The sequence below is a fragment of the Sardina pilchardus genome, chromosome 1 (genome assembly GCF_963854185.1).
Source record: "Sardina pilchardus chromosome 1, fSarPil1.1, whole genome shotgun sequence".
NCBI lineage: Eukaryota > Metazoa > Chordata > Actinopteri > Clupeiformes > Clupeidae > Sardina > Sardina pilchardus.
The window spans coordinates 38,716,219-38,728,718 of NC_084994.1; the positions used below are offsets into that span (position 1 = coordinate 38,716,219).

Here is a 12,500-nt window from a genome sequence, read left to right on the forward strand (position 1 = left end):
CTGAGTTAAAAACGTTAATGCGTAGCGAACGCACGCAGCGGCTGGGGAGCTTGGGCTGGCAGAGGACGTCTGGTCGCTTTCCGACTTCGCTGAACATCACAGCGCGACGGCGTGAGATTCTCTGGTGGAACAAGGACAGATATTTTTGTATACGTAAATGATTTCTTTGTTTTTTTTATTCTTTTATTTATTTAATTGGGATTTGTGTCTATTTTTGCCTTCGTCTCGTTAATGTTCTCATCATCTGCTTTAGTGTTTTTGGGGGTATCTACCTAAGGAGTTGCTACCTAAGCCTGTTTTGGGGGTATCTTCCTAAGGAGTTGCTACCTAAGCCTGTTTTGGGGGTATCTTCCTAAGGACGTGAGCCCTTTCTGAGCGTATCTGCCTAAGGAGTTGCTACCTAAGTCCTTTTTGGGGGTATCTGCCTAAGTACCTGAGCCCTTTTTGGTGGCTATCTACCTAAGTACCTGAGCCCTATTGGTATCTACCTAAGTACCTGAGCCCTTTTTGGGGGTATCTATCAGAGTACTGTACCTGAGCCCTTTTTGGGGGTATCTTCTTAAATACCTGAGCCCTTTTTGAGGGTATCTACATAAATACCTGAGCCCATTTTGGAGGTATCTTCCTACGGAGTTGCTACTGTACCTAAGCCCTTGAGTGTGTTTAGGTTTAGATCTTTATGTAGCTACTCTTCCACCAAAATGTTTACTAATGATTTTGCGGCCCTTAAGTTCAGCCGTACAGGACATTCCTCAGATTATTGATCCCTTGGGGACATACAGTACAGTATCCATGCCTCATATCTCCATGCTTCAGACTACTGATCCCTTGGGGACATACAGTACAGTATCCATGCCTCATATCTCCATGCTTCAGACTACTGATCCCTTGGGGACATACAGTACAGTATCCATGCCTCATATGGGGACATACAGTACAGTATCCATGCCTCATATGGGGACATACAGTACAGTATCCATGCCTCATACTGCACAGTATCCATGCCTCATGTCTCCATGCTTCAGAGTGACGGTTTTCCTCTGACACTAATAGTAACAAGCAAGCACGCACATCCAAGTTCTGAAAACTGGGGGCTGGACGAACTGGGCATAAAATAAGCTACAAATAATGCTATATCGTGAGCTCCGAATAGAAATGTAATACAGTATGTGATGTTTCGGGTGTTAGCCCCTCATCAGACTTGAAAGACACAATGAAACACACCCATGATCACGTGATCATCCTGATTAGTGGTGATAACAAGCAGTAGACATTGGCACTGACCTGTTCTTCTGCGTTCTGCGTTCTGCAGTAAGACGGAGAACAAGCTGGCCCGGCGCACCCGCAGCACGTCCATGAAGGACCGGCAGAACTCCAAGGCCCAGAGCGACCGCACCAGCAGCATCGACAGCGAGACCTCGCCCGACTCCAGGCTCACCGTACAGGTCAGTGTGTGTGTGTGTGTGTGTGTGTGCGTGCGTGTCTGTGTGCGTGTGTGTGTCTGTGTATGTCTGTGTGTGTCTGTGTCTGTGTGTGGGCATGCGTATGTTATTTAGTAACAAAATAGGGGCTCTCTGAAGAAAGTATTGTGTGTGTGTGTGTTATGTGTGTACCTGTGTGTCTTTAAAGCATGTGGAATTTGACTGTTGTGTGGTAAGATGGTTGTGCCCTAATGACCCTCATGACTACTTGGCCTTCCCCTTCTCCTCTCTGCTCCTCCTCTTCCTCGCTCAGGTCCCCAGGAAGTCCGTGTACGACCAGCTGAACCAGATCCTCAACTCAGACGAGACTCTGCCAGAGAGCATCATCCTCATCAACACCACCGACTGGCAGGGCCAGGTGTGTGTGTGTGTGTGTGTGTGTGTGTGTGTGTGTGTGTGTGTGTGTGTGTGTGTGTGTGTGTGTGTGTGTGTGTGTGTGTGTGTGTGTGTGTGTGTGTGTGTGTGTGTGTGTGTGTGTGTGTGTGTGTGTGTGTGTGTGTGTGTGTGTGTGTGTGTGTGTGTGTGTGTGTGTGTGTGTGTGTGTGTGTGTGTGGTGGGTGGGTGGGTGTGTGGGTGTGTTTTGTGGGTGGGTGGGTGTTTTAGAGAGAGCGAGAGAGAGAGAGAGAGATAGAGAGAGAGAGGGATGACATTGTCTCAGAGAGAGAAAGAGAGAGATGGAATGTGAGTGTGTATTGTATAAATGTGTGTGACTGTTGGTGTGTGTGAGGAAGTTGGTGTGTGAGCTTGTGCAGTTGTGAAGGATATGTCACTATGTTTCAGTTTGAGTGTGCACATGCCCATACATGTGATTCTGCAATGGGATGAGCGAGAGAGAGAGGGATGGAGAGAATGAGAGAGAACAAAAAGGATAGAGTGAGAGAAAGAGAAAAAGAATGAAAGAGAGAAAGAAAGAGTGTGTGCAGTTGCTAGTGCCAGGCTGTTGAAACTCAGTCGAGTGAGCAGGTGTTCTTCCTCTTGTGGTACCTCCACCCTGCTGAGTATTCTCACCATCTCTCATTTCCATCTTTCTTTTTCCTGTATCTCTCACTCACACACACGCGCACACACACACACACACACACACGTTATCATTAGAGTTCATCTGACTGTGGATTTCCATCATTCCTGAGAAGCCGATCTGCGGTCCAGCCTAGAGTGTAGTATTACCCATTAGACATGAAGCCAGGTTGACCTTCTTCTCCTCGTCATGGCTAAATCAATCGAGTATGGTTCTGAGGCGCAGAATGACCTGCCGTGACAGAGACTTATAAGCAAAGGTCACCCACATCCACCCTGAGTACAGTAATTAACTGTGTATTAGCCGCATCGTGTATAAGCCACAGGACAGTGTCTTATGCGAGATAAAATAAATCAAAACCGTATTAATACCTTATTAACCACCCCTGTGTATTAACCTCATAGCTGAAGAAATTAAGCAAAATCAATGTATAATCCGCGGCTAATAGTTGTGAAATTACGGTTAAACCCGTTACCATCTCTTAACACACAACGTATTCCTCACGGTTATTTATTCCATGTAGTGTTGAAAACAAGCCAAAGATGTACGATCTGTCAGATAGCCGTGCGTCGTTATCATTAATTACGTAGACAAGCTGTTAGTCGTTGTTATTTATTATCACGCTGGTTGTGATTTATCAGCTGATGTGCGGCGTTGTTGTTATTTATGTCCAGCTCAGCAGGGTAGTATAATATGTTACAGTTATCCCCCTATGGGGCTGCTCCAGTTGAAACGCGCTCGGGGATGAATTGAGTCCAAACGGCATCGATAGCAACTTGAGCCTTCCGTGCGAAACCACACTGCACTTAGACATTTCTGTTTTGTCCCAGAGGACCACAGGGGAGATATGTGTTTGAATTATGCAGATGCATAATGTGTGTGTGTGTGTGTGTGTGTGTGTGTGTGTGTGTGTGTGTGTGTGTGTGTATGTGTGTGTGTCTGTGTGTGTGTCTGTGTGTGTGTGTCTGTGTGTGTCTGTGTGTGGGTGTGTGTGTGTGTGTGTGTGGGTGGGTGTAGTGTCTGAGTGTGTGTATGTGTGTGTGTGTGTGTGTGTGTGTGTGTGTGTGTGTGTGTGTAGTGTGTGTGTCTGTGTGTGTGTGGTATGGCCCAGGGGTTGTTGTGTTTTAGATTCAGTCGGTGACTTCATGGCTGGTGGCTCAAATGCCCTCTTATATTCTTATACTCTCATACACTTCAGTTCACTTTCATCCCTTCATCTCTTTTCCTGTCTGTCGGTCTCCACTCTCTGCTCTCTCTCTCCTCCCTCTCCTTCTCCCTCCTCCTCTCCTTCTCTCCTTCTCCCCCCTCTCTCTCTCTTTCTCTCTCTGTCTCTCTCACTCTCTGCCGCTACTGCCATCAGCCACCTCTATCTTTTTTTCATGCCTTCGCTTTCATCTGTCTGCCACCCACGTTTTCTCTCACCTCCTGGGTGAACCCCTCACTTGTGGTCTCTCTCTCTCTCTCTCTCTCTCTCTCTCTCTCTCTCTCTCTCTCTCTCTCTCTCTCTCTCTCTCTCTCTCTATCTCTCTCTCGTTCCTTCTCTCTCTCTCTCTCTCTCTCTCTGACAGGCTGCTCAGTCTCTACTGTTCTGTGTGTGTTTGTTTGTCCTCTCTGGTGTCTGGCACGTGTGTTTCTCTGGTCTGATCTGTCTCCTGTATCCTCCTGTATCTTCTGTGCTGATCGCTGAGCCTCGTCTTCTCATCTCTTTTTTCCTTCACTTTTCCCTCCTCTTTCATCTCCTCACCCTTTCATCACTCTCTGTCTGATTTCATGGCTCTAAGCTTCATTTACATTCAAATATGTAAATCTCTCCCTCTCTCTCTCTCTGTCTGTCTCTTGTAAACTGGGTTTAAATTGAAACTTACCTTAACTCAAATTCTCTCTCTCTCTCTCTGTCTGACTGTCTGTATGCAGTATTGTAAACTGGGTTTAAATTGAAACTTTGTTAAGCTCAAATTCTGTATCTCTATCTCCCCCCCCCCCTCTCTCTCTCTCTCTCTCTCTCTCCCTCTCTCTCTCTCTCTCCCTCTCTGTCTCTCTCTCTCTCTCTCTCTCTCTCTCTCTCCCTCTCTCCCTCTCTCTCTCTCTCTCTCTCCCTCCCTCTCTCTCTCTCTCTCTCCCTCTCTCTCTCTCCTCCCCCTCTCTATTTCTTTCTCTCTCTCTCTCTCTCTCTCTCTCTCTCTCTCTCCCTCTCTCTCTCTCTCTCCCTCTCTGTCTCTCTCTCTCTCTCTCTCTCTCCCTCTCTCCCCTCTCTCTCTCTCTCTCTCTCCCTCCCTCTCTCTCTCTCTCTCTCCCTCTCTCTCTCTCCTCCCCCTCTCTATTTCTTTCTCTCTCTCTCTCTCTCTCTCTCTCCCTCTCTCCCTCTCTCTCTCTCTCTCTCTCCCTCTCTCCCTCTCTAGTATCTGAATGAGCTGCTGCATGAGCGAGGTCAGCCCATCGTGTCCACCATCTCCAGCGCTGACGTGCAGGCCGCCTTCACCACCATCGTCACGCGCATACAGCGCTTGTGAGTCTGCTGCGCCGCACTCTCCCCCGACACACCTCATCACCGCCGACCACACACACACACACACACACACACACACACACACACACACACACATTTTAATACCTTTATTTGTGTTCACATTTTACAATGAATTTCATTGAACACAAACAATTTTAGACACCAGCATTGCAAACCCAGTAGCCTATGTCTCTGGTCTCAGTTCATGGGTACATAAAACAACGCCTTCTCCATATGTGGCGACTGCCAATTATCACAGAAATTGAGCAGAATTTTGCTAGAGCCTTTGCTCTTGGCTTAGAGAGACCAGCAATCTGCAAACCCCTGACTACTAGTCTGTGGACATTACCTAAGCTTCCAAATATACACACCAACAGCTTACATTTGTACCCAAGCTGTACAACAATGTCTCTGAGTGGCTGATACTTTAAAAGCTTGGTGAGGTAGGCATCCTCTAGACTGTAGTCAAATGCACAGCCTACTTCAATAATGGTTACTTCTCTGCTGTCCTCATCAACAACAACAACATCTGGCCTTTTTGCAGCAAGATTTAAAAACACATTATTTCCACTATTACAGAGTTTGAACATGCAAGGTGAGACGCATACATTCTTGTAGATTGTTGTAAGCGGTGAAGCACATGGGATTATGTGTTCAACTATTAAGTCAACAATTCTGTCGTGTCTGGCCATGTACATTCCCTTATACACATAGCAGCCATTCAGAATATGAGACAGGGATTCAATAATTAGCTGGTTATCATGGTGCAAACAGTGGGAAGAGAATGTGTTAGGGTACCAAAGAGATAGATTAAGTCTAGTTGGAAGAACTTGTAGTCTGGCTTTGGCTGCAAAAGTCAGTATGTCTTCATCAACAGCAGAGTTTTTAAGTATTGAGTGAGAGACAGTATGGTCACACAGTATGGACACACACACACACACACACACACACAGCCACACACACACACACACACACACACACACACACAGCCACACACACACACACACACACACACACACACACAGCCACACACACACACACACACACACACACACACACACACACAGCCACACACACACACACACACACACACACACACACACACACACACACACGCACACACAGCCACACACACACACACACACAGCCACACACACACACACACACACACACAGCCACACACAGCCACACACACAGCCACACACAGCCACACACAGCCACACACACACACACACACACACACACACACACACAGCCACACACACAGCCACACACACACACACACAGCCACACACACACACACACACACAGCCACACACAGCCACACACACACACACACACACACACACACACACACACACACACACACAGCCACACACAGCCACACAAGCCACACACACACACACACACACACACACACACACACACACACACGTAGCCACACACACACACATACACACACACAGGGAGCAATCTCACGCTCAGATACACACACACACACGCACATGCACACACACAGGGATCAATCTCATGCTCAGATACACACGCACATGCACACACACACACACACACACACACACACACACACACACACACACACACACACACACAAACTTACATACATACATACACGCACACACACACAGGGAGCAACCTCACGCTCTCTCACACACACACACACACACACACACACACACACACACACACACACACACACACACACACACACGCAACCACAGGGAGCCTCTTCATGCTCTACTTTCATTTCCTTTCCTCTGCAGCTTATGGCGCATATACATTGATCCCAGCGACAGCAGCGGGCCTGATGTGTTTTTATCTCTCGCAGCTTATAGCTGATACACATTGATCCCAGCCACAGGGAGCCTGATGCTTTTATCTCCGATAGTGAATAGCAGATAATATATATTGAGCTGAGCCACGTGGGCTCAAAGGCAGCTATCCGCATCCAGAGAAGCATATGGAGCAGAAAGTTATGTTCTGTGTGGGCAGGCCGTGGCCTACTGGTTAGGGCTTCAGGCTTGTAACCGAAGGGTTGCCAGTTCGATTCCCGGCCAGTAGGGAAAAAATGGGAGAAGTGGTTGAGGTGCCCTTGAGCAAGGAACCTATAACCCTTCACTGCTCTCCGAGCGCCGCTGTATCAAGCTGTATCAGCTCACTGCTCTGGGCTAGTGTGTGTGCTTCACCTCACTGTGTGCTGTGTGTGTTCATTAATGTATGGATGGAATAAATGCAGAGTATACTTGGCCATCAGCATTGCACACCATTGCTAAGCAAAACAATGCTTGAACAACAGTAGTTGCACCAGTAAGATGCTATGCTTGTCTGCCTGTAACTTCCAGAGGAAACACAGAGGATAACATCTCTTTCTTTTATTCCTGTTTACACCTCTCTCTCTCTCTCTCTCTCTCTCTCTCTCTCTCTCTCTCTCTCTCTCTCTCTCTCTCTCTCTCTGTCTCCCTCTTTCTTTCTCTCTATCCATCTCTCTCTCCCTCTTTCTCTCTATCTCCCTCTCTCGCACACACACACATCTCTGTCTCTCTATCTCCCTCTCACCCTCTCCTCCCCTCTCTCCCTCTCTCCCTCTCTCCCTCTCTCCACTCCTCCAGCTGTAACTGTAATGCCCAGACCCCTCCCCCCATCAAGGTGGCGGTGGCGGGGGACCAGAGTTACCTCAGCGCCGTGCTGCGCTGCTTCGTGGAGCAGCTGGCCAACAAGACGCCCGACTGGCTCAGCTACATCCGCTTCCTGGTCATCCCCGTCGGTGAGTCCAGAGAGGAGCGTGCGTGTGTGTGCGTGTGTGTCCACTTCCTGGTCATCCCCGTCGCTAAAACCAGAGAGGAGCGCACGTGTGTGTGTGTATGTGTGTGTGTGTGTGTGTCCGCTTCGTGGTCATCCTCGTCAATGAGTCCAGAGAGAAGTGTGTGTGTGTGTGGCTCAAAAGGAGAGCGACTCACGCCAGCGTTCGGGCTTCTGGTCGTTAGTCAGGGTTCAGACTTCACACAACACAGCGTAGTTCTTTGCCCTGGAAAGGACCGCTTCAAATGGACACAATTGGACTGGCTACACAGAGAGAGTTCAGTAGAAGTGACTTTGAAAAACAAACAAACAAACAACAAATGGAGCGAGTCAGCATAAAAGGAGCGAGTCAGCATAAAAAAATGATAGGAACAGGAAGTTAATTTGGTATGTCTAAAAAACTTGTTAGTGTCCTACTATTAAAAAACAGTGTTCCCTGTGATTGTGGAGTGGGGGGTCAAAGTAAGAGTTTTAATTAAATCATTGTAAGTCAATAATGTACCGAAACGTAAACAAGGACCCTGAATTCAGCAGAGTTGACCGTGCCTTTGTGTGATCATACTCAAGCTAGTTCATTAAACATGACCTTGCTGCCAATTGTCTTGCTTTAGAGGAACATACGCTGTGTTTTAATTGATAATTAGACATCATAAAAACAAACAAAGAACAAACTGGGTGTTCACATAGTATGAGTAATGTCTGTATTCATATCCTGTGACTGGTCAGTGTCCTAACAGAATGTGTGTGTGTGTGTGTGTGTGTGTGTGTGTGTGTGTGTGTGTGTTGTCATATCAGGATGTCACCCGGTGGCCAAATACATCTCCACCTTTGACAGCAAGTTCAACAACATCTTCATGGACGCGGGCTGGAGAGACACCTTCAGCAGGCTGGAGGCCCCAGCATCAGGTGTGTGTGTGTGTGTGTGTGTGTGTGTGTGTGTGTGTGTGTGTGTGTGTGTGTGTGTGTGTGTGTGTGTGTGATACTGGAGATGATGATAATCATTTGTAGTCATGAACAGATTCAGAACTGTTTGCTTCACCTGGTGTCATAGTTTATTTGACTTAAATACAGAGCCACTTACAATCAGCAGCCATGTTCCTGTGGCAGATATTGAATAACTCTATGAATAATATTCACATTGTGTCTAATGACAACATAATAACAATATTGCGCTATTGGACTCCGTTCATAATATCCTACTCTAATAAATCAGAACTCATAAGCTCAGAAGTGTGCGTGTGTGTGTGTGTGTGTGTGTGTGTTGATTTCCCCGGAGTGTGAACGCGACTGTGCTATGCTGTGGTGTGTGTGTAAGTGCTGCGATCTCGTCTCTGGGCAGATAACATCGATGTGAACGGCCGTGTGAACCAGTATCTGGCTGGAGCCAGCGTCTCCCATCAGTTCCCTATCTCAGAGGCCATGCTCACTTACAAACAGAAGAGGTACGCCAGTGTGTGCGCGTGTATATGGGTTTATGTGTGTATAGTGTGTGTGTGTGTGTGTGTGTGTATGCGTGTGCAAGAAAGAGGCAGAGAGAATGCACATGTTGTTGTTGGTGTGAGTGCAGACAGCATGTGTGCGTATGTGTTTGCTTGTGTTTTACACTGAAAGGAATATATGTTTTTGGGTTTGTTTGTGTGTGTGTTTGTGCGTGCGTGCGTGCGTGCGTGCGTGCGTGCGTGCGTGCGTGCATACGTACGTGGGTGCGTGCTTGTGTGCATGAATATTTCAGCATCGGTTGAACAGTTGCACATTTAACACCTTGCTCTGAAACGCCTTTTCTTACAGCTACTTGTTTCCCGTCATGCCAAGGGACGCCAGCTAATTAAAACTCATAATATTGATTGATTGCCTCCCAAAATCCCAGAGCAATTCATAAATCAGCACTGATTAATTTCAACATTTAATTCCCTCTTACTGATCAACGTCTTTTGTTTCTTTTCTCCAAATGGTGGCCTCTGTTTTTCGTCACACAAAATGAGACATTTATATCACCAAATGAGTCTGATTGCATTCCGACACCCACGTTTTTTTTTTTCTTTTTTTCTCCCTGAGCCGTAAAAGAGACTGACTGTTTGGGGGCGAGGATGTTTTCTAATGAACAATGCTATGCTAATCTGTCTCTGTGTGAATCTGTTCTGCAGTTCAGTGTTCAAGCTGAAGAAGTAAAAAAAAACCCAGCGTCGATTGTTTTTTTTTGTTTGTTTGTTTTTTTGTTTACTTTTTAATGCTATCGCTCTATTTACACGTCTTTTTTATTCTTTCTTTCTTTCTCTGTTTGTCTTTTTCATTTGCACTCAAGGAAGAGAAGTTTGTATTTTGATTTTTACATCAGGTACCCGTCACGCTGTTGATGTTTTTTTTTTGTTTTCTTTTCAAACGTGTTCTCGTTTTTGTTTGTTTGTTTGTTTGTTTGTTTGTTTTTGGCTTGGACGTCTCCTATCCCTCGTCTGACTGCTACTCAGCCCCCCCCCCCCCCCCCTCCCCCCTCGTTTGCTGTCGTCTAACACTCACTTCCCCTCGTGACGCCGCCACCTCTTTTGTGTCTGCGTCTGACCGACAACCTATGACCTTGCCTTGACCCCTGGCTTTGTCACATCTTTTGCCGTGTGTGTGCGTGTGCGTGTGTGTGTGTGTGTGTGTGTGTGTGTGTGTGTGTGATTAACTCTGCTGTATGTATTTGCACTAACCAAGCAGCTTTGGTTTGCTTCTGGCTTGGGTTGGTTTGTGCGTTGACTCCACCGTTTTCTCTTTTTTTTGTGTGTGTGTGTGTGGGGTCGGGGGTATGTTCGGGCGCGTGGGGTTGGGGGTATGTTCGGGCGTGTGTCCTCAGCCCCAGTAACCAGTTTTTAATGCACCGATGAAAATGCATTAGTCATATACATACATATTTAAACAGCTTCAAATCACAGACACATACACACTCTATTTCTCATCTCTCTCACACATCTCTCTCTCACACACATCTCTTTCTCTCTCTCTCACACACATTTCTCTCTTTCTCTCTATCTCTTGCTCTCTTTCACACAGACTCTCCCTGTCTTTCTCTCTATCTCTCACTCTCTCACACACTCTCTCTCTCTCTTTCTCTATATCTCTCTCGCTTAAGCTTGAGAGCTGCTTCAGTCGCATGCTCTCAAACGGACATCACAGGGAAAAAAGAAACTAGATCGGCACGAGATAAAAATTACTCCACACGAATGACAACACATGGCATACAGTAATCTCTTGCTGTTCCAGATGACTACTGCCGAGGTCTGAAGGATTAGGCAGCATGGGGAAGGGAAGATGCAAAGTAAAGGTAGAGAGAGAGAGAGAGAGAGAGAGAGAGAGAGAGAGAGAGAGAGAGAGAGAGAGAGAGAGAGAGAGAGAGAGATGACAGGGAGATATGAGAAAGAGAGAGACAGGAAGTTATTTACATCCTAGGTAAAGCAAGAGGAAAAGGACGCCAATAAAAGCGTATTGAAAGCAGTGGCATGACAAAAATACACAGTTTTGTATATTTTATTTGCAAGACAGGGAAGAAAAGATAGCTGGGTTTTGTTTTATGAAGTGGAAAATATGAATAAATATATCTAAAGGAAAAACAATATGCTGTATAATATGCAAAAAATCCTGAAGGTTTAATGTTACGTTTGATCAGTTGTCACCTTTCATTATGGAGAAGCTGTGTTGTGGCCAAGTGCAGATATCATTGCAAGTGAGAATATGTCAGCCTCTCAGTAGTGCTGTGGGATCATATGGGCGCTAGTCATTTGAAGGGTATCATACACACAAGCTCACACCAACACACACACACACACACACACACGTATGCAGATAGAGAAAGATAGACACATTGAGAAACACACACAGAAACACACATATACACACACACACACACACACACACACACACACACACACACACACACACACACACACACACACACACACACGCACACACACACGCACGCACACAGTCTCTTCTCTGTGTGTCAGAGGGTTTGTTCTAATAGGGGTGGAGGGCAGGGTGACCATCCCCACTGAGACGGCACTCTCATCAGACCTCTCCCTGCAGGGAGCAGCACATACAACACAACAGTAAGGTCACACAGCCAATTACCGCTTCCTCATGACACACAGACTGCAGAGACTGTGTGTGTGTGTGTGTGTGTGCGTGTGTGCGTGTGTGCGTGTGTGCGTGTGTGCGTGTGTGCGTGCGTGCGTGCGTGCGTGCGTGCGTGCGTGCGTGCGTGCGTGCGTGCGTGCGTGCGTGCGTGCGTGCGTGCGTGCGTGCGTGTGTTTGAGAGAGACAGAAAGAGAGAGAGAGAGAGGAGGTTTGATTACTTTATTTCCTGATATACAGTTTAATGTTATCATCCGTATATATCCTCTAATAAACAATATGTCACAGAGGGATCCTTGGGGAGGAGTATGGAGAGAGATAGAGAGATAGAGAGATGAGGGAGAGAAAGATAGAGAGATGAGGGAGAGAGAGATAGAGAGATGAGGGAGAGAGAGATAGGAGATATGGTGTGAGAGATAGTGCGAATAAAGGAGAAAGGGCTTGGGTGACTCCTAGCGTTTGCTTTTGCAAGAGTACTGCGTGGCGTGCGAAACAGGGGACACGGGGACGTGCAGAAAAGCTGCAGCCAGGTGACGCCTTGTCCTGCTGTGTGCTGAGAATGAATAATGAA

The 12,500-nt window shown here is 46.8% G+C and overlaps 1 protein-coding gene across 1 annotated transcript in view; it reads left to right on the forward strand.

Moving 5' to 3' along the window:
- The window catches only part of LOC134078695 (phosphofurin acidic cluster sorting protein 1-like), an 85,769-nt gene that overhangs the window by 60,878 nt on the left and 12,391 nt on the right, over positions 1-12,500 (forward strand). Inside the window, exons 9-15 of the mRNA XM_062534808.1 lie at positions 1,313-1,445; positions 1,735-1,839; positions 4,899-5,005; positions 7,633-7,787; positions 8,618-8,728; positions 9,162-9,264; positions 10,125-10,157. Coding sequence (XP_062390792.1) covers positions 1,313-1,445; positions 1,735-1,839; positions 4,899-5,005; positions 7,633-7,787; positions 8,618-8,728; positions 9,162-9,264; positions 10,125-10,157 — 747 coding nt within the window. The remainder of the gene's footprint in view (positions 1-1,312; positions 1,446-1,734; positions 1,840-4,898; positions 5,006-7,632; positions 7,788-8,617; positions 8,729-9,161; positions 9,265-10,124; positions 10,158-12,500) is intronic.